The sequence below is a fragment of the Phaethon aethereus genome (assembly GCF_964289735.1).
Source record: "Phaethon aethereus genome assembly, chromosome: 4".
In the NCBI taxonomy this organism is placed as follows: domain Eukaryota; kingdom Metazoa; phylum Chordata; class Aves; order Phaethontiformes; family Phaethontidae; genus Phaethon; species Phaethon aethereus.
Window position 1 is genome coordinate 36045514 of NC_138578.1, and position 24837 is coordinate 36070350.

At 37.4% G+C, this 24837-nt stretch overlaps 1 protein-coding gene across 2 annotated transcripts in view; it reads right to left on the minus strand.

Moving 5' to 3' along the window:
* The window catches only part of FBXW7 (F-box and WD repeat domain containing 7), a 106812-nt gene extending 82894 nt beyond the window's left edge, over window positions 1-23918 (minus strand). The window contains exon 1 of one of the 2 annotated variants that reach the window (XM_081999532.1): window positions 23415-23918. In XM_081999532.1, coding sequence (XP_081855658.1) covers window positions 23415-23903 — 489 coding nt within the window. In that variant the 5' untranslated portion in view covers window positions 23904-23918. Of the gene's footprint in view, window positions 1-1283; window positions 2262-23414 lie in introns of those variants that run through there. The other variant, XM_081999534.1, reaches the window with a different exon arrangement.
* Between the last annotated feature and the right edge of the window lie 919 nt (window positions 23919-24837).

The window sequence follows — 24837 nt, forward strand, 5'->3', positions numbered from 1 at the left end:
ACATAATACCTAATTTCAGAAAAAAAAAATACTCTTCTGAAATGCACATGATCCAATATTAAACAGTCATGTATATATAGATGTATATAAATTTTTGCATTGCCGCAGGTTGATATTATGTTGCTAGCTTTCAACACATGCCATATACCTTTTACATATAAGAAACATTCTCAGACATTCGAAGCAACATAGTAAAAAGAAATCAAGCTTTCCAACTGTGATCTTGTCAAATTTAAAAGTCTGCCTGTGATTTAACTAAGTTCACTAAAAAGGAGTATGTTGACATTCAAGGAAAACCAGCAGATTTACAAATGCTGAGCTAGATTTTAAGACTTGCATCAATAAATGGAAATAGTATTTATTCAGCAGCAATAGAAAACTGAAAGTAATGTTGGGAAAATCCATTAAGAGGAATAAATTTATTTGTAAATTCACTGAAAAAAGTCCAAAGAGTAATAAAGAAGAAAAATTAATTTTACCTTTAAAAATATGAGCTCAGCTGTATGCAAACTGAGTAACAAAATAATGATGTAAGCTGATTTGAAAATACTCACTTTTTATTGAAAACTGTGTATTAAAGAGAATGAAATTTAAAAGACTTTTTTTTTTTTTAACTCATAGAGTGTGCTTTAAGAGTCACTTTATTCATATAGTTCCAGAAGCTGTAGCATAAGACCCGTGATAGTTTGTCAGGCTAGGATTGTCTATATATAAACTATATCGCAACCTCCACATAGTAACATGCTATTTTTATTTTCTGTAACAGCAAAAATGTTATCTCCATTACTGAGTTACAAAACTATTAAAATAATATTTTAAGAATTCTTAATAAAAACATTTAAATATTAATTAGTTTAACATTTCTAAATTCTCTACTTTAGTATCCAAAAAGTCGCATGTGCCAATGCAATTCAGAACTGCGTTCAATGGGTTTTACTCCAGACTAAATACATCACCTAAAAGAGTGAATAAAAGCAGAATATGCATTTATGAATGTACCTATTTTGTACAGCATTTGTTTTCGTGTAGGTGGTTTACAAGTATAAAAGAATCTCTGGTATGTCCCTTTAAATGAGTAATAGCTAAGGCAACATGTACGCATTTTAATTTAATTAAAGCACAAGAATTATTGAAATAAATGACCCAAGGGCTCCTCTATGGCACCCTGAGTGAAGAGATAATACAGATGTAAGTATTTCCTCATGGAATGAATGCACCATGACAAAGCACTGAGCTACAAGCCAAGTGATCAAAATTCAGGTTTTAAAGACTTTCAGACTTACCCGCCTACGGCAGAAGGGCAGGCCCTGTGCAATGATGCTGATGCTAAATATCTTCATCACGGTTTGGTGTGGTAGAGGTTCTTTGGCACTTTTAAGATCAACAGGAACCAAGCCATGGTTGACGGCAGTTTTCCCAGGTTTGGACATTTTATCGTTCTTACTTTGTCAAGTCTATTAATAATGCAAGAACATTGCTAAAAGCTTTGCCTCTAAAGTTGCATGATTTTTTTTTTTTTTTTTTTTTTAAGTTTCAGATTGGCGATTCCGCTCCCCACAGCCTGCTGCCTTTGTCTCCCAACCTTCTGCCAAGTGTCCTGACCTGTCTGCTGCTCAGTGAAGTGCAAGCTATCCTAGTATAGACAGGAATTAAACTACCAAGGGGCAGGCAGACTGCTGCTGCCACTCAAACAGCTGGTGGACCTCCCCTGCAATGTCAGAAGAGCCCTTCTCCAAAAAGGGATCCGCAGATTGAAAAAGAAGGAAATCCTGACTGCCAGGAGTTTTAATAGCCACAGCTGCTTAAGTCTGAGCTTTAAAGGCAGATATTTTTTTGTTTGTTTGTTTGTTTGTTTTTTAACACTTGGCATTGGTGCTTTCAGAAGGAGAATCCAAGGAGATTGCAACCTTCAGACAGCAACAGTGTTACTGCAGGATCAACTCCACCACTCTCCAGGCAGACTTCTGGACGTTCGATAAAATTTGACAGCTAGCGACTAAAAAAATGACCTGGACTTTGCTGTTTCTCAACCACTGTCTCCACAAACATAATGTATTGCTGAAGTCTGAAAGTTAAAAAAGGAAACAAAAAGGAAAAAAAAAAAATTAGAGGAAAAAAAAAGGGAGTCCCATAAAATGAAGACATTGGCTCGAAACTTGATCTTTTAATAAAAGTACAGGCTATTACTGTATTTTCACCCACATTGCAATTTTTTAGCTCCTTCTTCCTGGCCCTCCTTACTTATGTACCTCTTCCCCTTTCCCTGCTACTGTGGGGGGAGCAGCATCCAGGGGCTTCGGCTCTAGGGATGCAATGGTACTGGAATAGTCTTCCCATTTTCTGGCCATCCCAGATTTGGGTATAAGTTTGCTCAGGCCTATCCATCACACTGATGGAAAGGAGAAGGGCTCTTCCTCCAAGAACTCTGTCCCTTGATGGATGTGGGGAGAGGTCTGCCTGCCCTTAGGGCCACTTTTCAGGAAAAAACTTCTTACCCCAACAAACAAAGCCAGAACAGCAATGTCTATTACTCAGATTATCCGCAATTAGTTTGCTTCCATTTTAAATAATTTCCTGATCAAATTAGTTTCCTACAATGCCTCTAGGTTCCCACAATCCCTTTCCGATCCCTACACTTTGACATGTTTCTTAAAAATATATTCACATTTTGAAAACCTTTTTGAGCAAAACTAAGTATAAAGAGACAAAAGCCTGTGAAAATGTCTTATGAAATTGCTGATAAGAGGCACAGAAAGCCATCAAAGCCCTTGCATGAACTGAGTCGGTACAGTCCAAACCACAGTGAATAAATGACCATTAAGAAATCTTATAAGTCCCTTTATGCATAACCCAGCAAAGATAATTAACTGTATAATTATGTGAGGGCAAAAGAGGGAGTATAGAAATGCTTTAATGCTTGAAGCACAACATTAACTTGACAAAAGACAGCATTAAAATATGCATGTATTAGCATCTCCGCTTAGCCCTTTGTTTCCCCTTCAAGAAGCCAAGCTGCACCTATGTCTCACTCGCATATAGAGGGCCTTCCCTGACCAAACATCTGCTCGTTGAATGTCTTTTACAAAAAAAAAAAAAATCTATAAAAATCCCTGATGTTTCATTGCACGTATATACATTACGGTAAGCATTCACTTATAACAAAATACCTCTCACACAATCAATGCAGAATGCTGGGCAGCACAGGATTTTCATGCACTGATTTCTCCCCCCCCCTTTTCTATCATTCCGTTCAAATTCCATTCTACAGCACATTTAGACATACATTTTCTTCTAAAAGATCCTTTACATTCTCTTCTTTATACTTCATCCTATAAACTCCAAAAAACAGTTTATCATTAACCTGGGCTCAACAGCAGTATCATTAGATCACAGTTTATAGCTTCATTCTGCGTTATGTCGTATTTTATAGAACAAATATTAGGTTTCACTTGGCTGGAAGACTTCGGAAAGGTGTCTGAGTATCTCAGTTTCACTCAAATAAGAAAATTTCACTGAAGTACTCCAAAGAGGGAGAAAGAGGTTTTTTTTCTACTTTGAATAACTAAAGTGAACAACAGAGCCAAAGACCCAAAAGATATCAACCCACATATCCCTGTTGATGTATCATTGAAAAAGAAGCAACAGGTCAAAGTTTGCCATTTTTGATGTCACTGTCTCAATCATGCCAACAAAGTGGGAAGTTTAGCAAAATGTATTTATATTAATATAATTTGAGATTTGAATAGTATGTATGTAACACGACAAGATCAGATACAGTATTTTGTACAAAGCAAACCTCAGATACTAGTTTAATAAATACTCAATATTTAATTGCATACAGAAATGTCTGCATATGTGTGTGTGTATGTGCTAAGAGAAACTGCTGAAATAAACTCAGTTTTAAAAGATTATTTCATTGCACAATTGCTGAAAACGGAATTTGACAGTGTGGCAGATCACTATTTTAGTACCAGCTGTTATTAGTTGATATCAGAGCCTAGTATCTTACTACTTTAGAGGCTTCCGCCCCCCCCCCTTTTATTTTTAATATTAGCTCATAACCAAAGTGAAAAACAGGAACATAACTTGGCCCATTCACAGATTTACATACAATTGGGGAGCAGACAAGATTGAAGTATGGCATTCTCCAAGCACCGCTCACAGCGCAAGTCTCCAGTCACAGGTTATTCTCACACCTCTGAAAAGACAAAACTCTGATTGTCAGCCCTTCTTCTGTTGTGGTTTGAGATAAAAAGTCCCAACAGTACATTAGTTTTCCTCAGGAACATCCAAACTATTTTAGACTAATTCCACAGGGACACGCTCCTAGCTGGAAAAGTATGATGTTCACATTCAGTGTATTCCCTAAGTGGATAAAGCCAAGGCAAAATAAAATTTATTTTCTTTTGTCCCACATGAAATTACAATGGTAGATTTCACACTTCACCATAACAATAAGGAAAAGCTTCATTTTTTATCTCTGCCTATTTCCCCCCCCTTTTTTATCTTCATCTCCCTGAAAAAACACTTGCAGTAGCAGATGAAACATGTTGGCCCAATGTTATTTCCATGTATCATCACTACTTTTTAGTCTTAGATTTGCTACACATTGCTGACTGTAGGTATTATTACAGTAATGTTTAAAGACCCCAGGCTATGCTGGACAGCTATACACATTTAATAAGTGAAAGTCCTTAGCCTGAAAAATACAACAGAATCTAATTTAAGCAGTAAGAGGGTGTAACAGGAAGACAAAAATGGAGAGGCTTGGCTATCTTAGAAGTGTCAGGAATATATTGCATATAGTAGATATCACTTATTTTTCTATTTATTACATATGTAGTTCTAATTTAAGCTCTAAATGTAAAGTTTAAAGAGTCACTCCATTGCTTTTATCTTTAAAAGTGTCTAGTTTTTATATTACAGTGTGAGAACATGTATAAACTTGACAAATGTGATACTATGAAAATTTGAGTTTTAATGCTTCATAATACATTTCTCTAACATCCTGTTTCTAAATCAAGTGCGGCTGATTTCCAGTGATGCTCTTTTCAAGTGCCTGCCTGTCATTTTCATAAGAAGATCATGTTTGAACTCAGGTCACTTTATTTAGATGAATAAAAGTACCTGAAAACTTGAGTTTGAAAATACTAGTTTGAGATCATCATGGACTGTTAACTGTAAACTTGAGAATCCAGAAAACTCTTCTTCCTTTTTTGGCTGGTCCTGTGAGGAGATGTCTTTGTAAAATGAAAGCATGTAGTAAGCAGCAATAATTTTTTATACCTTCCAGTCAGAGTAATTCAAAGCAATACTGTAGCAGAGCTTTTTAGGAGCTGTTTACCAGAAAGTAAATGTTACTCAATTAACTAGCTCATTCAGTATACTTCACTCAGGAAGGCCATGGTTTTAAGACATGGATTTAAGAATTTATCTCAAGAATGAAAAACAGCTTACTCGAACTTTACAAAATCTTCTCCTAGAGCTGACAATTGTTTTGCATATTAACATTACTGGGGAAAAAACAAATACCAAAATCATTACATTTTAGTATGGTGATGGAAAAGTACAAGACCTAGAGAAACCTAAATGAAGCATTTGCAAGTATAGAGAGATTAAAATGCAGAAAGCATAATCCCAGTTTTTCCACAGTTCTTAACACTGGTGAACAGCTGCCCTCAAATGGATAAAGCAGAGCACTGCAACATTTTAAAAGTCACCTTCTCAAAATAATAATAGTAGCATAATAATATTTTGAATATATTTGATAATATACTTCCTAAATAACATTTTTAGTAAGCTATGCATAGCTGTAGCATACAGAATGCACTATAATTTATATTATACACAAGCCTTATTGCTCCCTTGATATTCATGCTGGTCCTTGCCCATGTGTAGAAAGAGTGAGAACCATTTTGTTAGCAAAGCAAGGCAGTCTACACTACACTAATAACTACTCTTGTATAGCAACTCTGGTCCCAAGTTTATTTATGTGAGGGATTTCTAACACCAGTATACAAATAGTTCCCCAATGATACACTGCAGATTAGCCTGCTTTGTACAGGCAAACAAATAAGCTGTATAGAAAAGAGGCACTGCTGTACAAAACTGCAACTGTATTAGTGGTGCTGCACAGAAAAAACTACTGCTCTAAAGAGTCTCTATCATATCCAAGTTTACCCAATACAAAAATCTGCAAGTATAAGAAAACAATGTCCCAGATCCCTGAAGAGGGTATGGAGGGAATCAATGGAGAGGATCACTTTGATCTCACAAGATGAGAATTTTCTTAAAAATGTACACTTGAATAACATGCAAAAGGGGCAGAACCACTAATAAAACATGTGAAGTCTTTCTCTGTAGAGGCTTTCTCTATATATCATGGAAAAAACACAAGTGTAGACCTGTTGTTCCATAAGCGACAGAAAGAACAACGCCTGGCTCCAGGTGAGTTTGTCATGCCAGTTTGAATTGTGCTTGAATTAACACTATGGCTTGCCAAAGCTGTATGGTCCCAAAACATCAGGGGATCTACATGGAAGAGTCATTCTGAACGGTCCAGCCATAGCAAAGCTTTATTTCAGGCTTATGCCTACGAATTTTGACTAATAAATAGCTTATATGGTGTAAAGTAAGGAACAAACATCAACTGAACCTGTTTATGTGGTCAGAGCAAAATGCAATTCCACAAAGATTCAATGATGCCTAACCAGGTGATGGTCACTCTGTAGACTTCTTCCTCAGCAGATGCATTAATAAGTCTCTCCCTTTCCTACCTAACCTCTAGTTACCTTGAAAACTTGTCTAATCTTTATCTGTCTTTGCCAAACTGGGTGAAAATTAGTCAAGAGATACATAAGCTCTGGAAAGGAAAAAAGACAATGACAGGCAGATGTTTCAACTGCACAAGCTTTGTTTTCTTCAGCAACAAAGCTTGGTAACACAGTGAAAAAGAATCCAGATTTTCTTAACTTGGATTCACTCAGATGATACTTCCTGGTTGTAATTGTGGCTCTGGAATCATATTGAGGCATGGCCATTAATAACTACTGTGATGAAAGAGGTTGGTATCTAATACAAAAAAGCTGCTTTAAAATTTTTGCCATGAAAGGGCAAGAAGGAGATACGCCTTCTTGCTGGTGGAAGATGGGACAACTTGTATGACATTCCTATACTGAAAAAAATTATACAGGTTCAAACGAATATAGATAAGCATGACAGTAAAGCTGCTGTCTGGCAAAATACTTCACACTCCACAAGATAGCATTCCCCAGAAATCCACTAGTAGAGACCAAGGAAGATATGAAATATCAAGTATATCAGCAAAGGGGAATAGATAAACGTATCTACTAGACATTTTTCATGCCTATGTGCATGCTCATATCTGTTCAAGCATCCTGGTATCTAAGTGTGAGGGCATGGAGTAAGGAAATCATACTCAAATTTGACCTACCGCCCTTCAGTGCTCATGTGTGGCATTTAACTACACTAGCCTTGCCTGCTGGGGAACGCAAGCAGTAGGTCAGACTAACCAATAGCAAGGGTTCACTAGTTCCAGTTTCTAACTGCAGCCATTAATGCAAGAGTTTGAATAGCTGTCAGTAAAAAATAACAGCTCTCCACTGGATCTGTTCAATCCCAAAGTTGATCTTCTTTAGAGCCGAAACAAGACAAACAGGTCAGCTGGAGATTCTAGTAGCAAAAAGGAAAAGAGTAGCCCCTCCCCTCCTTGCTCTGGACATTTTATTCCAAACTCTTCCTTAAACTGGCTGTAGAACTTCTCTGGCTTGTAAGCTCTGAAGTAACTCCAGTAAGTAGGATACCTGAAAATCCCCAATTTTTGTTGTTGATGAGTTATCTTCCACTAGATAAGCAAATGTAAACAGCTCACAAAGCAGACAGATGCACGAGACAAACAGCAAAAGTGTCTGGAAGTTGAGAGTAATCGAGACCTCCATCTTCAGGCAACAATAAGCTATTACGTCACCTCACTTTGCCCATGGATCCCTTCCAGCATGCAATACTGGTCCCAAAGAGACGCCAATGATAAAAGCTTCCCAGGCATCTCAACAAATATGGAATTTCATCTCAAATGAAAGGGAAGGAAACATGCAGGTACCTGCAGCTATAGGCGTGGGATCTGTCCTCAGTCACAACAGTACTAGCGCAAAAGAGCATTTGACCAATTACAATGGACCATTTGCACAAGCTGACTTTTTGTAAGGTCACATTAAGCGTTTATGAAAGAAACATACAGACTGCCTAGTAACTGCTTATTGGCAAGACTATATAATATCAATACCAACCACATATCTTACCATTAAAACATATACTTAACCATGCGCATTTTAAAAAAATAATTCCTACCATATTTAGACATTCCTGTAAATGTAGATAATCATTTGTAACCAGAGACCTATATTATTTGGCTTTACTCCATAAGCCTCCTAACTTTATTTACTGCACTATGGGGTCTTGTTGTCATTGTCGCTTTTTTTTTTTTTAATATGTTTAAAGCATGTGTCTTCATTTCTTCATTAAAAATTTCAGAAAATATTCCATGTATGTAACAGAAATCCAGATGCATCATCTTGCGTTTTACAAATATTCCAGAAATGTCTGCCCAGTCCTCACTTGCTATAACATGACTTCTTGGATAAACAAGTTTAACTCTTTGGTCTAGTCAGAGTTGCACCAGCTGTTAAAAAGAATTGCTACAGCTGCTCTGCAGGAATTTATTTGCTGACCACTTATTTATGCTGTTGTTGCACCTTTAAATAAAGCTGAGACAAGAATTAAGAACTACAACAACAGGTAGAGAAGTCATGCAATATTTAAAACTGGATTAAAATGCAAGTCAAATTCCCAGCTGAGGATAAACTGGGGGAAGGGAAAGCAGGTGTTTTTATTAGTAAGGAGGCTGCTTTTATGAAAAAGGAAGATGGGAAACCAAAAAATTAGTTTTCCATACAGCAATCCAGCTTTTCTTAATCACTGGATCACCCTTCCATGTAAAATGCAAGACTTTCAACAAGAAATTATCTATTTATATACATACACACACAAAATATATACAAGGCAATACCAAAAGATTTAAAACATGATTATCAGTTTCTGAATAGCATCCAAAAAGCACTGCCAGAAATTAGTTTTGCACTTTGAATTTTCTCCCTTTCTACATATTAAATGGGAAAAGGAACAATCCCCAAAACATTAGGAAGGTCTTAAAAATATTTCTGTCACCTAATACACCTAAAAAAAATACTTTTCTTCTGTAGTGAAAAATTCTGTCCAGATACTGTTTATTCAGCACTAAAAAAAAATTTCCTCTTGTATAAAGCCTGACACAGTACCACTTTTCATATTAGCTATATTACCTACTGCCAAAATAAAAGCATTACATTTTGTATGTTTCAAACTGTATTAGATATCAAAGTCTATTTTGATACAAGATTGTGTTTTTCTGACTAGAACTGTAAAATACACATAAATCTAACAAATGCAACCACTGATTGTTACACTGGCATTCATTTGATAGCACCAAATTAAGCTATATAATCCTTTTCAGCTGGTTAACAGCATACTGCAACAGGGTGTGAAGCTATTTATAAAGCTCAAGATATGTGAAGGAAAGAATGCCTAGACTACAGAAGAAAAAAGCAGGTAGTGTGTGGAAGGGCTGGCACTCTTGGTTGGTATGGTTGCCACCTTTTTTATTTGTCGTCTTTCCTTTTTTTCACACTTTTTTTTTTTCCTTTTTAAAGGAAGGGGAAGCCTTGCCTGTATTTTTATTTAACAAACACTGGCTTTCTCTGATTTGTTCAAATATCACTTATTATTTACAATGCTTCTAAGTATTTAATAGAAATTGACTTTTTGTATATGGACAACCAGATCCAGCTTTGAGTTTACTGGCTGTCTGATGCTCTGACTTCAAACCCTGCCAGCTAAGAAGCGCAGTGCAGCAGTACCAAATTGTGACTGTCACAGCATAGGAGGAGTTTCAACAGTCTGCCCTTCAAAACAGATACACATGCATACACGCAGACACAGCGTTTAGAGTACTTGCTGTAGGACATCTAATACTAGTGGTTTACACCAAAGCCAAAAATTGTGCAGATGGGTGAATGCCTCAGGGTACCAACTGAAAGAGTCCTTGCTTGGGATGATGTCCAGCTTAAAGAGAAGGAAAAACATTATTACATTTAGCAAGAATGAGGGATCCATAATGAACGATTTTAAGTCTGATTTCTTCCATTTAGCTATGTCAATTCCAGTTTCTTAATTAAAATGAAATTAAGTGAATTATTTTCTGTGTTTTAGAAAATCTGACCAAGGGATCAGAAGTGAAGGAATGATGACATTGGTAAAAATAGTGTTCACTATTTGTTGTCTTTTAATTTTTTTTAGTACTCAATATATTTGAGTCAATAGTGATCATGGTAGCTGCCAACATTAAGGCACACCCCATAATTTAAGTGAGAAGAACAAAGAGTCTCCTGCCTACTTCCAAACATAGATAACATGGCTAGATGCCATAAGAATAAGAATGTGATTTGCATTTACAGGAAACATTGCTCATATTTTACTTAAAAGTAGTAATGGCTGCTTATGATGAATAAGGTGGAATTTATCCCTGCTGGCAATCTGTGGTGGCAGTAGGTACATTTTCCACTTCAGCAGAGGCACCACGGATTGAAAAAATGTATTAAACTTTAATAAGCATTAACAGAGTAATATTTCATGACACCACTGAAAGCATAGCCATTGTCTCCCGAGATTAAATTACACTGAATATTACTAAAATTCACAATTTGCTCCTTTCATATTATACAATATACAGTCAGGTAGTAAAGTCAGTAGAAAACATCAACTTTTAGTAAGAATAAACATAAAAAGAAGTAAGGCTCTATAAAGAATAGTTGGTTTGGACCACCCTGACTTGGGATAGAAATCTCTGCACTTACTTAGAAATCGTGTACTTCTCAGATCCTCTCTCACTTCCCAATGCTTGTTGTTACAAACTAAAGCAGCAAAATTTAAAATTAGAAAGAGGAGAGAGAAGAAGTAAGAACAGAAGACATTGCCTGACAGCAATGTTTTCCACTTGTATTTCAGTGATTATTAGACATAACCATCTACACACAAGAACTCATGACTTTCACTTTTAAAATCTCAATACCAATTAACTATATGTAACATTACATGATAAGTTGTACTATACAGAGTCAATGCACACAAAGTTTTAAATAGATTTTTTTTTAAACACACAGCACATTTTGCAGTAACTTGGTGAAGTCCTGAACTTGTTTGGCCAAGAGAGAACGGGCAGAACTCTAGCAAAATTTGAATGAAGTTTAAGTTTAGATTGTGTTTTCATTAACCACACTATGGACAAGAAGGGAGAAGATGCTTATGACAGAGAACAGTTTATAGAAACACTAGTTCTAGGTTTTACAGGGATTTTTCTAATAGAAATTTCACCAATAAAGAAAACTCTAGAACATTCACATACAACCTAAACAAAACGTAACAGCAGATTCTGACAAATCTACACAAAATGCACGCTATATCATTGCTACACAAGAATACCTTCATGCACAGATCAGACACCATATACTATGGAAGAAAAACAGTTCATGTGTCAAAAATCATCCTTTGTCAATAGACATTAGATGCTGTTTGTTCAAAACATTCTGCTGAGACAGCTCAGAAATTTTGGTTTTAAGCATTCTGCCTGTTCAGAAATAATTAAACTAGCATAGAAATTCACATTGTCTAGTTTTCCTCCTTATACTCAAGAATTTGTACAGATATGTAAATTACTTCACTGTGTGCAGTTTGCTGAATAGCAACATGTTCTGCAGATAATAAAAAGTCTCCTACACAAATAAAGGACACACCGCTACTTTGTGGCTTATCGTGAGTGAGAAACGCATCAGGAAAAAAATGTTAGTCCCACAGCAGCTGTTAGACTGGTCCTCAGATCACCTTCTGTTCTCCCAGACCGCTAAGCTAATTTCAGATCTCATAATTTCATAAGTATAAAACGTCAGTGAATACAAGAAACATACTGATCATAACCTATATTTTTAAACATAAACTTCAAATTCATAGCCAAAAGAATACGTAACACCATCCATTTGGGAAAGGGGGTGTCAACAAAACTGAAAACTAACTCACCAGCAAAAGTTTTACTTTCTTCACAGTTTGATTCGCCATTTGCATCGTTTCATAACCAGTAATACCAACTTCAGTTAAGCAGCTTAAAATTGACACTCAGAGTAACAGCACCCACTAATAAAGTGCTCAGTAAATACAGCTGTATCACTACAGACTGGAGATATTTGGGCTAACGGTCACATCAGGCAACAGCACCTGCCACATAGTCAAGAACAACATAAGGAACAAATGGCATATTTATGTGGGGCAGAGCTCTCAAATGTATTTGTTAGACAAGCCATATATCCCAACAGAGTAAGCATACTGAAAGTATTCTCAAGCACATTTTCATGATTTCTACTTCATAATGTTGTTGCCATATAATTGGTGAGTTGAAATGGTATTACTGCAATTTTTATTTTTTTATTTTAAAAAAGCTCATTTTCATTTTGAGAACAAAGATGCAGACCAAAAACCACGAAAGTGCCTAACTGACACTGATTTCAAATCTTACGAAAAAGTGTGTGACTATAAGACACTGCTGCAGGAAGTAGTTATCAGGAAGGTATCAATTTAATTTATTTTACACAAAGTAAACAGACATGGCAGTTTGAGTAACACAGGCAAGGTCCTTCCCAATATTTACCTTTAAGGAGCTCTGCATAGGCCAAGGAACTAAAATACAATTCAAGTCAATACAACCTTGTGGCAGTGCACCAATTCTGAGCAAGTCTAAACCAAGAGGCTGTTTCCCCTTCCTTTCCTCCCACCTCCAAAAGGTGGCTGGTATCTTTTCTGCGTTAGGGAACTGCTGGGAATATGCCTGTGAACAACCAACCAACACAGCAACAAAAGAATTACAGGTATGTTCAGGAGAAATTACTGGATGTGCCTGGTAAGAACCACCGGGAAATAAGGAAGGTATACACTCTGAGATGCAGGCTATAGCTTCACTGCAAAGAACGTACATCAAGTCAGACACCTGTACAAATAAATCTGGCACCATCAAAAGCTCTGTAGGTTTATTTTCACTGTGGCTAGTGAGGTAAGTCCTTTGACTGGACTTGAAAGACTGACCTCAATTATTGGCACAGAAGTAGGAAACTGCTTGTGCCTTATTCTGCTAGTCTTTAGCCTAGTGAGCAATCTCTAACGGGAAACTAAATGAGAAACTGAATTAGCACTACCTCTTTCCACATCAAAAAACATGCATCTTTCTCTAATTGGGGGGTGTGGGGCGTGTATGACAATTAAAATCTACTTATTAAATACAATCTTGTAGTCAAAACTATGACCCAAACTGTCAGCATCAATGTTTTGTGTTAAACTACTTTTCTTCCTTCCCAGGCACTGAGATTCTTGACTTTCTATGCACAATTACTTACTTCACAAATTATATATTAGCATTGTCATTTAATTCTGTAGTAATATTTCTAAAAATCATACTGAAAAGAGGTAAGTCACCTTTCATTAAGGGAAAGAAAAACCAGAATTTATTATAAAAGAAATTCCTGTCCTTTGACTGCCAGTGACATTTTAACATAATAGTTAAATTTAATTACTAGGTATTTCAGGAACTTTGCATGAGAAAGCTGAACTAGATAGCCAAGTTCTTAGATATCAGGGATAACCACATTACTACAAGCAGAGCCCACATACCAATTAGCAAGCTTTGTGATCTGCTTAGAGTAGGGAAAATTAGCAGAGCAGCAATTACTTAACACCAGTTTTACCTGCAAGTGAAGGTGTATGAGCAATTCTGTTTATAAAAGGCAAAAGTATAGCTAAACCTCTGCAAGCCTTGGGCAGCAAATGAAGCCATTACTTAACACAGTCAAGTAAAAGCAAAGCAAGTGAGCAGTACTTTTCAAGAGAAGTGTTCATATTTGTAGTAAAGAAGCATGCTGCAGGTTAGTACAGATGGGGAAGAACCTTGTTATCTACAGAGAAACTGAGAATCTATATTCCTTCCATGAATGCTTTAATACTTAACAAACTACACATTAACGACAGTTGCATAACCTTTCCAAATGATCCTGCATGCTTGGAACCATTAGCAAATAAACTGTGTAGTATATAAATGAGAAAGAAGTCAAAGGTTAGAAGTGTTGATTGATATTAATCTCCGAGTATGAATATTTCTAATGTTATTAGAGTCCAATATAAAAATAAGGCTCTCTACCAGAAGAGTAAGAAAAAAATATTTTTTTTTTTTTTAAAAGAACAAAACTTGGTCCAAAGTAACTTAACTGTCATGGTAATGCAAAAGTAATTCTGACTGGCAGTTGTGAAGACCATTTATTTTTTATCCTAAGTCATTTACTTAACTCATTGTACTTTAGTGCTGTAGTTCAGAATACCAAGGGAGAAGAAAATTTGCCGGTTCCTAAGCTTTTAAAGAAAGGATGTGAAAGAAGCTTTAATTAAAAAGGAGAATCCCAAGGAGAAGCAAGAGGAAAAAAATCATATTCCCAACGTTTTTTGTTTTTTTTCTTTTTTACAATCAGAGTGATTCTTAACATGTCTCCTTTTTGACACAGCTTTAGCCGAATTATTACTTAGTTTAAACACTCTTTAAAGCATTAACTGTTAGACAACTCAGGAGATTAAAGGCATGAAGAATCTACATATCCTACGTGCAATCCCTCCAAAAAATAAAGATTAAAAAAAGAATGTCTTTTTTTAGTATGTTTTTCTCTTTCTCCTGTGCACTCAAAGAAGAGAACTATACATTGCCTTGTTACCACACAAGCCATCTGAAAACGTTTAATGCTTTTTTTTAAAGGAAATATTCCTACATCATTTCATACACTGTAAACAGATACCTTCACAAATAAATAATACTCAGTCTTTCTGTTCTAGTTGTATTTATCCCGTAGACTTAAAAAACATGCTTCAAGTTTTTAGCTGCAAGAGCAGGAAAATCCTTTGCAAAGGAACACTGCACAAATCTCCACAGGGCTGCAGCAAAGCAATAGCAGCCCCCTCTGCTGCTCAGAAAGGGAGAAAGATATTAACATACATTGTTAAAAAACCACCACCCCACCTACACACAATATTCCATCCTTCTCTCAATTGTGTGTACTGCCTGTACACAAAACAAAAAACTACTTCCAGCGATCAACATTTCTCTAATCATCCTTTATTTCCTCCCATCTCTACAAAGCACCTCTACACTCTGACAATACCTGCAGACTTTCGTACCTGAGTGCCTTTTCACTTCACAGAATCAATAGAATCACTAAGGTTGGAAGAGACCTCTAAGATCATCAAGTCCAACCATTAATCCAGCGCCACCATGTCCCCTAAACCATGTCCTGAAGCACCACATCCACACGTTTTTTGAACACTTCCAGAGATGGCGACTCCACCACCTCCCTGGGCAGCCTGTTCCAATGCTCAACCACCTTCTCGGTAAAGAAATTTTTCCTAATATCCAATCTAAACCTGCCCTGGCGCAACTTGAGGCCATTTCCTCTTGTCCTATCACTAGTTACTTGGGAGAAGAGACCAACACCCACCTCACCACAACCCCCTTTCAGGTAGTTGTAAAGAGTGATGAGGTCTCCCCTCAGCCTCCTCTTCTCCAGACTGAACAACCCCAGTTCCCTCAGCCGCTCCTCATAAGGCTTGTGCTCCAGACCCCTCACCAGCTTTGTTGCCCTTCTCTGGACACGCTCAAGCACCTCAACATCCTTCTTGTAGTGAGGGGCCCAAAACTGAACACAGTATTCAAGGTGCGGCCTCACCAGTGCCGAGTACAGGGGCACAATCACTTCCCTACTCCTGCTGGCCACACTATTTCTGATACAGGCCAGGACGCTGTTGGCTGCCTTGGCCACCTGGGCACACTGCCGGCTCATGTTCAGCCGGCTGTCAACCAGCACCCCCAGGTCCCTTTTTGCCGGGCAGCTGTCCAGCCACTCCTCCCCAAGCCTGTAGCGATGCATGGGGTTGTTGTGACCGAAGGGCAGGACCCTGCACTTGGCCCTATTAAACCTCATACAGTTGACCTCAGCCCATCGATCCGGCCTGTCCAGATCCCTCTGCAGAGCCCTCCTACCCTCCAGCAGATCAACACTCCCACCCAACTTGGTGTCATCTGCAAACTTACTGAGGGAGCACTCGATCCCCCGGCCCCAGAACCGAGCCCTGGGGAACACCGCTTGTGACCGGCCGCCAGCCAGATTTAACACCATTCACCACAACTCTCTGGGCTCGGCCATCCAGCCAGTTCCTCACTCAGCGAAGAGTAAACCTGTCTAAGTCACGAGCCGCCAGTTTCTCCAGGAGAATGCTGTCGGAGACGCTGTCAAAGGCTTTACTAAAGTCCAGGTAGACAACATCCACAGCCTTTCCCTCATCCACTAGGCAGGTCACCTGGCCATAGAAGGCGATCAGGCTGGTCAAGCAGGACCTGCCTTTCATGAACTCATGCTGGCTGGGCCTGATCCCTTGGTTGTCCTGCAGATGCCCTGTGACCACTCTCAAGACGAACCGCTCCATGATCTTCCCCGGTACGGAGGTCAGGCTGACAGGCCTGTAGTTCCGGGGATCCTCCTTCCGGCCCTTCTTGTAGACAGGCGTCACATTGGCAAGCATATGCACAAACTGCTCACTGCAATCTTAGTTTTCTTTAGTTTTAAAAATTAACGCTGTCCTTCCATACAAAGCCAAAAATCACTGAAAAATAAACCCTTTATATCCTTGTGGCTCTGTGTACTAGCTTGGACCAAGCACCTCACAGTCAAAAATTCCCTCCCAGTCTGTGCTATTTGGGAGCTTAAAGCTATGTATGTGAGCATGGCTCTACACTTGTTTCAGAACTTGAGAGCAGGGTACTTAAGACATACACATGCACAGCCAGTGACTTGCAGCCAGCCAGCATGATACCCAGAATCAGAGGATGCTGCGAAGTACACCATTTTTACAAGAAAATCAAGGCTTCTCAGCCTTTACCATTGTTATATGTAATACATGTTATACATGAGAGGCATCTATTAAAAAATCATGTTATTACCTTTAGTAAGGGAGCAAATGCTTAAATATGACAACTGCTGAAGGGGTATCAAAGTGGGTTTTGTGGTTGTAGATCCAACTACACAAGAATTTTTCATCTTCATTTTAGCTAATCTGTTTTCTGGTCCTTAGGAAGCTCTGATTAATCAACAAAATCACCATCACAGCCCATAATCCTGCAACAAGAACACCCGCATTTGAAAAGGACACTAACTTGGAAAGTTAGTGGAGGGTTCTGCATGCAGAATGTCTGCCCCCTTACGAGGAGTCACCATCACAATCCAAACAGCACCGAAATAACATTTCACATTCATATACCATGATTTGTTAAGTCTCTTGACATTCTCAGTAGAAGAAAAGGAAATAAAGTAAGAGGGGTTTTGTTGCAAAGACTCTTGCTGAACAGTGCCTGTTGTCCAGACAGATTGAGCATCTCCCATAGACAGACTCAAACACTCCTTCAGACATCCCTCCAGACAAGCAGAACAGACGAATGTGTTTTCTGAAACCCAGAACAAGGCAAATGGCCATACACCAGATAACAATCCTCCTGCACTTCCCACTCACTTGGATTTTAAAATTCAGGTCCTTACAGAATACCTGAGAATAGCTTTAGTGCCTTCTGGTGTATTCTCCCCTCAAAACACCATTTGTGGAGACATATGAAATGGCTCCTGGAATCCCACCTCGAATGGGAGGGCATTGCTTGAAAAGAAGAAATTATATGAAAATTCAAGATGGCATCTGCCTAGTGAGAGGCATACTTGAAGATGAAAGAGGACTTCCACTGGCTTATCTCCCAACAACTGTTTCCTACATGTAAAATTCAACTTTTTGCGATGGACACAGTAAATTGCATCTTCTAGTTCATGTATAATCTTCTGATTGTGTTCCTCTTTTGCCAGAGACCAACTTCAAGTATGCAAGCAGGAGTAAGAAAGGAAACATATTTTGATACCATGATTTGACCTAGAGCATGTATATATTTGCCTCTGGAGTTCTCACACCTGCTAGTCTGATATGGAGTAGTTATTTTGTCTAATCATAGAAATCTGTGATGATATTTGCTGGAATGAATGCAGCTAACACATCTCAGGAATTCATGGGTTTAATCTTTTTTTTTTTCCTAATAGTGATTGTTTCCTAAACCAGGTGGCTTCAACATTAGACACATTTAATACTACAAAGTATTATGTAATGTAGAACTTTAGATAAAGAAAAACTAATAGAACAAAGTTAAATTCATGATAGCTTGAGTATAAGTGATTTTGACTTTCTCCCCCCTTCCACAAAATATGTCAAATCTGAACCAAACCTGAATGAACCTCTAAATTATTTTAATGGTTTAGAAACAATTTCTAAGATAATCAAGAAGCCAATACTTCTCCAAATAAGAAAAAGTTCACAGCAGTTAAAGAAAAATGACTCATCTTGATGGAAAATGAAAAGCTCAATTAAAAACAAAAAAAATTAAGTATATTGAAGATGACAGTCATTAATATTCAAAAACTATGAAATTGGGAGTAGTAGAAATAGTTAAGCAAAAAGACACAGAAAAAACTGAATTAGTTAAAGAAGTTATATATTATGATCAGAATTATTTTTAATAATTAGAACAATCAAAATATATCCAAAAACTCAAATAAACCTAATCATATATAGGAAAAAAAATTAGAAAAGGAAACAGAGTACAACCTGGATAACCACAGGCTGAAACCCAGGTGTCAGTCCAAGAGAAAATGATGCAATGGTTGACACAATAGGATTAATAGCGTTGATGTCATTTTTTCCATAAAAAACCATGCTGGTTATCTATGTCATAAACAATCCGTTTTAATAACAATAAAATATTGCTGGCATGATATATTTGTTAATAATACAATTTCAAGAGTATGAATGCAGGTAGACAAACAATTTAAATCTAAAATAAGCAAGAATGTTAATTTACATAAGCTATATTCCAGTGACAGTGATTACCAGTAATACATTCTTGTCCTTGCAGTGCTACAGAATCCGACGTGTATCGAGGGGTAAAAGCACTTAAGGGCAGTTGCTATGAAATGTGATGCGCTGTAAATGTATTTGTTTGCTTATGTTGTCATTAATTGTTACACAACCATTCCTAAGGAACACAAGTAATACAAAGTCATCACAGAGCACTCAAAATGGATGCCACAAATACAATGGCAATCAGTGAGGAATCAGCATCAAGCACATGTTTCTATAAGAGTCCTGAACATATTATTTACTTTGCCCTCCTGGGCTATTTAATATTTTTACATAACAGACAAGACAACATTTGGTAGAAGACAGATCATTTGGAGTAAAAATTAACAAACAGTGAAGGATCTGATGAGGTATCTGACTGGATGCGAGAAAACTCTATAGTCACTTTAATACAACCAAGTGTCAGTTCTTATCTCTAGGTACAAAGGACAGAAGCCATACACTTCCAGAACAGAAGGCTCTCTGAAAAAGACTTGCACAGTGTTAGACAAGTCAGTCAAAAATGAAATCTCCATGCAATGCTGCAGTCACAACTGTTAACGGAATCATTTATTATATAAACAGGTAAATATATAGCATGAACAAATTTTAATTGGCACAGTTGCTACTGGAGTTTTAATCTCAGTTCTGATATCTACAATTCAAGATGGGTATTAAAAAATTAGAGAGTGTTCAGGGAAGTACCATAATGACAACAAAACTAGAAAAATATGGCCAATGGCCACAGTGTCCTTATTACTTACATTTAAGAGACCTTTCAGGAGTGAACTTGATTGCTTTATGTATGCAGGGAAAAAAAACCACGCTTGTTAAACAGCTCTTCAGTACAACACAAAAATAATAAACTGTAATGGTCAAAAAAAGATAACAGGAAGAAGGCAGAGTAGAGTAAAGGTGCAGAAGTTTAAACATTGATAATAACTTACGAACTATTAACCTCATCTTGAGATAGATTTGCCTTGCTGGACTGTTTCCTGTTTTCAAACAGTGACATTTTTCTGAAACTATGCTTTAGCTTGTGCAGAAGTCAATACAGAGCGGCCTAACATTTTATGCAGGAAATCGTAACAGGTAACCACAAGGACCCTTCCGGATTCCTGGCTGTTGCTGGTGAATGCAATGAAAACTCTCCCGAACCACTGTCCTTCTCATTTCAAGTGCACATGCCCTTTAGTCATAACATTTTCACAATTATCTCAGTTATTTACGTGGAGCAGTAGTATGAAGCAAGTATTTATATATAATTCTATATTTATTATATAAACATTACCTAAAACATTTATATATATATATATAATGTATTTATGTAATGGGTTTTATGCTTCTGGTACAGTTTATCAGGTAGAACACAGCGAGCTTGCTGCTGTCAAGTGGAAGTCCAGGTGACAGGCAGCAAACACAAGCAGGATACATTGTGGTGTTATGCGGGAACCTTGCCATTTCCCTCCTTAACCGCACAGGATCCCGCAGGCCAATAAGCAAAAAAAGTCAGATTAGAATGAGACTTTATTCAGTAATTTATGAGGACATAATAAAAAGCAGAAGGACAAACAACAGAGATATCAAAAAGTTGAGATGAGCTGCATGACGACATCTACAGCAGTAGCAGCTGCTACTTTATTCAGTCTCACGGTTATCTCTTGGTATTTGGTAGTAACGAAAACTGTGCATTGCCAATATTGCTACGTACAGTCAGACCAAACTAGCAACTGTGTTGGATCGGGAATGCCTGCTTCTGAGGAGCCAGGTTTACACCCAACACCCAAACAGTAAGTAGCTGATTCGGCCATCACAGCCGATACTGGTGGCACAAAGCAAGTTTCACAGGAGTAGAGCATACAGCAAGGGTATTTCAGCCAGAGGTATGAGAACTGTTCTAGACTACAAATGCTGAGAATCATATCTGAAAAGCTAAAAGTAAGTCTATCAGGTTCGAGTCTCCTAGGATGAGCCTGTCTTCAACAGGTAGAACCAGAAATCACTTGTAAATACAGCTGATGAGTCTGCAAACGCTCTTTTTTTTTTTTCCTCAAAAGCAGCATATTAGTCATGTTTATTTTTGCTCTGGTAATTCATTCATGCTCCAGCACAGCTGTATTTCTACAACATGTCTTAACATAGAATGTGTTCCTATGGCTAAACGTCAGTTTATTAATGAGTTGGTAGTATTAACGTTGCGTTGTCAGTCTTACTGTGTAACCTTAACCTACAGCAGTGGCAGCTCAAGCAGCTTTCTAACCTGTGCTGATCCTTCAGATACACCGTTAAAACCACCTAAAATAGAGCTGCACCATGAACCAAGAAAAATTCCCAAACAGGGTTCGCTACCTGGCTCCCCGACAGTTCTTGCAGGAGCACAGCCTGGGGACAGAGCACAGATGAAAATGGCCAGCACTGCACGGAAACAATACGCAAAGCAACTATCAGACCACACAGAAATTGCGCGGCTATACAAACATCTTTCAGACAACTTCCTTCCAGCTAAACCAGCTTGTTTCAGTTTATGTCAATATGCCTTAAAAGAAGAAAGAAAGAAAAAAAAAACCCACCACCTGCATTCATTATTGGAGACAATTAAAAAAAGCTTCAGAACTGACCACCACCAAAAAACTGTGCTTTGCTCTGTCTGTATATAATTTCAGTATGATTATTTACAAAGCACTTCAAAAAAATTCCCAATTCAGAGACTTAAAAATATGTTTGAGTGTAAGCATTTCCTACATTACATATTAAGTCCATACTGCATGCAAGTTGTTACATGATACTCAGTAAGTCATACTAAATCCAGGAAAACCAAAGCATTGGAATAAAAACAAGAATTTGAGTTGTAAAAAGCCAGTTGAATGACATGAAATATGACAGCATTTCACTCCCAATTAGAAAGCATATACTTCTATACCTTGAACAGTAGAATTATCAATAGAATATTATATAATTTACTAAAAACTCACATAAAAACATTACGACTTCTCAAAAAAAAAAAATCAAGTATGTTAGTTGAGATACTTCAAACACACAAGTGAATTACATACTAATCGCTATTACCAAAACCATATTGCTGCAGCTTCCAGAAGCAAATGTTCATCCTATTTACCTGTTCTTGTGCATCTTCAAGACTGATGCTCCATCTCTATACATTTATATTCATACCCAAACAAATAAGGAACCCTGTTAAATTATGTTAACTGATTTTTTTGTGGTTTTGTTTTACATCAGTTTTGGTCTTTGTTTTTTTAAGTGTACATTGTAAACATTGAGGGGGGGTCATTTTGTTTTTTGAAAGGTGAGAGGGGGCTAGGTGTTCTATTACCAGTTAATGATTAAGAAAAACAAATTGGTACACAGGCTCAAGAACAACGTTCTTCTACAAGAACACTGGCCTGCTCCTCTTTTTTATTAGGCCGTATCACCACTTTCATTATTCTTTCAGTTTTTGCTGCTGTTAAGAATAAACAGAATTCCTCCTTCCTGAGGATTTGGAAAACATGGTGAACTACTAATGTACACTAGAGCTAATATTGCAAAACATTTATTTTTTTAATCAAAAATGTTAGGTGATGTAAGTAGTAATAAAAATATGAATATTTATTTCCAAATTCTTACTGCAAATCAGAAGTTCCCGAGGTCCTCACAAGCAGGATACCATTTGACATTATATAATGATTTTTTAACTGACTGGCTTACACACTTTTTTTTTTTTTTGAACCTGTATTTTGTCAATGAACTCACTAAAACCTGGCGAGAAGGAAGAACTTGATGTTTCTGTAATATTCCACCCTATCTTTTCATTACCATGTTTTAATCTAAATGAACCAGATATTCTCAGAGTACACCACGTATGTACAATTGCTTACCTTCCTTCTTGCCTGCTTTGAGTAGGAAAGTATCATAAATAATGCTGGGAGCGTCCTATTAAGTGTATGAGTTAGCATGCAAAAATACATTCATAAAGAAACACCTTGATCTTTTGAACATAGTCATCAGAGCTCTATTCCTTAAAATATACAGGAGTATTTGCTCGTGCCAAATGCATGCAAATAATTTGACAATTAACAGTTAAAAGAGAATAGTTTTCGTGGACTGCATAAATCCTTCATAAGCAGCTCTTCAGGAAGTAAACACTTTGCTTCATTGTACAACTTTAGTTTAAGTTAAACATGCAAATTATTTTCCAAAATACAGAGTTAACAAGGATTAAGAACAGAAAAAAAAATGTAGTTTCTCACCTTTGTCTTTATGTAGAATGGCGATGACTGGTGAATGGGCAAGTCCATGAGGCTATTGGAATTTGTGACACTGTTACTGCTAGCATGTTCATCTTCTCTACTGCTGTCGTCAGACTGATCAAAATCATCACTCTCCTGGTCCATTTCCTCCTCCTCTTCCACCTCCTCCTCTTGATCACCAGCATGTTCATCATCATCTTCCTCTTGGTTACAAGTGGATTCTTCATCCACTGTAATAAGTCTATTGTTATTTTCTTCTAACTGTTCCTGTTGAGACTCATGCCTGTCAACAAGTCCAGGTTCTTCTCCTCCTATCTCCCCATTCCTCCCAATGTGCTGCTCCTCTTGTTGTCGTCTTTGCTGCTGTTCCTCCTCTTCTACAACTCGATTCATCTGCTCCTCATCTACTTGGCTTGAGGAAGCATTACCTCGAAGAGATCCACCAGTTCGTCGCCTCTTGCTGCCCACAGAGAGCAGTTCCTGATTCATTTCCAAAAGCCAGCTTGCTACTTCTTGGACCTTGGCTAGGCTATCTGAAGATGCAAATGCTTTCACATTCTGAGGAGACAAACAAAAAAAGTGGGAAATTACAAAAGTTACATTTTTTAGTAGATAAAGAATTTAAAAACTATTTCATTATATTACTCCAGACACAAATTCCAAGAAACAAGGAATCATTTCTAATTGACACACAACTGGAAAAATCCAGACTGCAGACAACTTTGTAGGGAGGGAGTTATTTCTTCTATCAAACAGTCTGATCATGATCTCTGCGAGCATCAGATTCTGCAAAATTCAGAACTACTTGCCCTCCTAGAGAATCCACAAGAACCATTAATATTCATATTAACAGAAGATCCAAGTATATGATATTACTTGCTAGAAATTGGACAAAGATTATTTTCAAATGGCATTATGTTTTCCCTCTCATTTGATTACACTTTATATATTACTCAAAAATGATGAATTGCTTTTGGTCTTATGCCTTACGAGCAGGCATATTTTCAGGTATAATTGAAAGTTTCATTTCTTGTTACCACAATTTTCTTTTAGATAAATGAAAAAGAGAACACATACTAAAGACTACAGCCTTATCACTTCCAAATCTTAAACTGGCCACAGAGATGTCCAGTGGTCAAAAACAGACATCACTAGGCAGCCCCTGCAGCCCAGAAAGGGCACATACCTTGCCTGGCAAAAATCACTACTAGCAGTAAAATTCTCCAAATTCTAAGCAGCTACAGGAATCGTGAAATGTGACTCTGAGAAGTTAAAAAATGGCCAAATTTAGGTGCATATTCATAGAAACTGAAAAATACTGATGTGATTTCCAAATTACCCACACATTCGGCTACACACGTGCATGCAAGCAGTATATGAGAACAGAGCGATAGAACACAGTGTAGCTGGATCTTAAATTTGG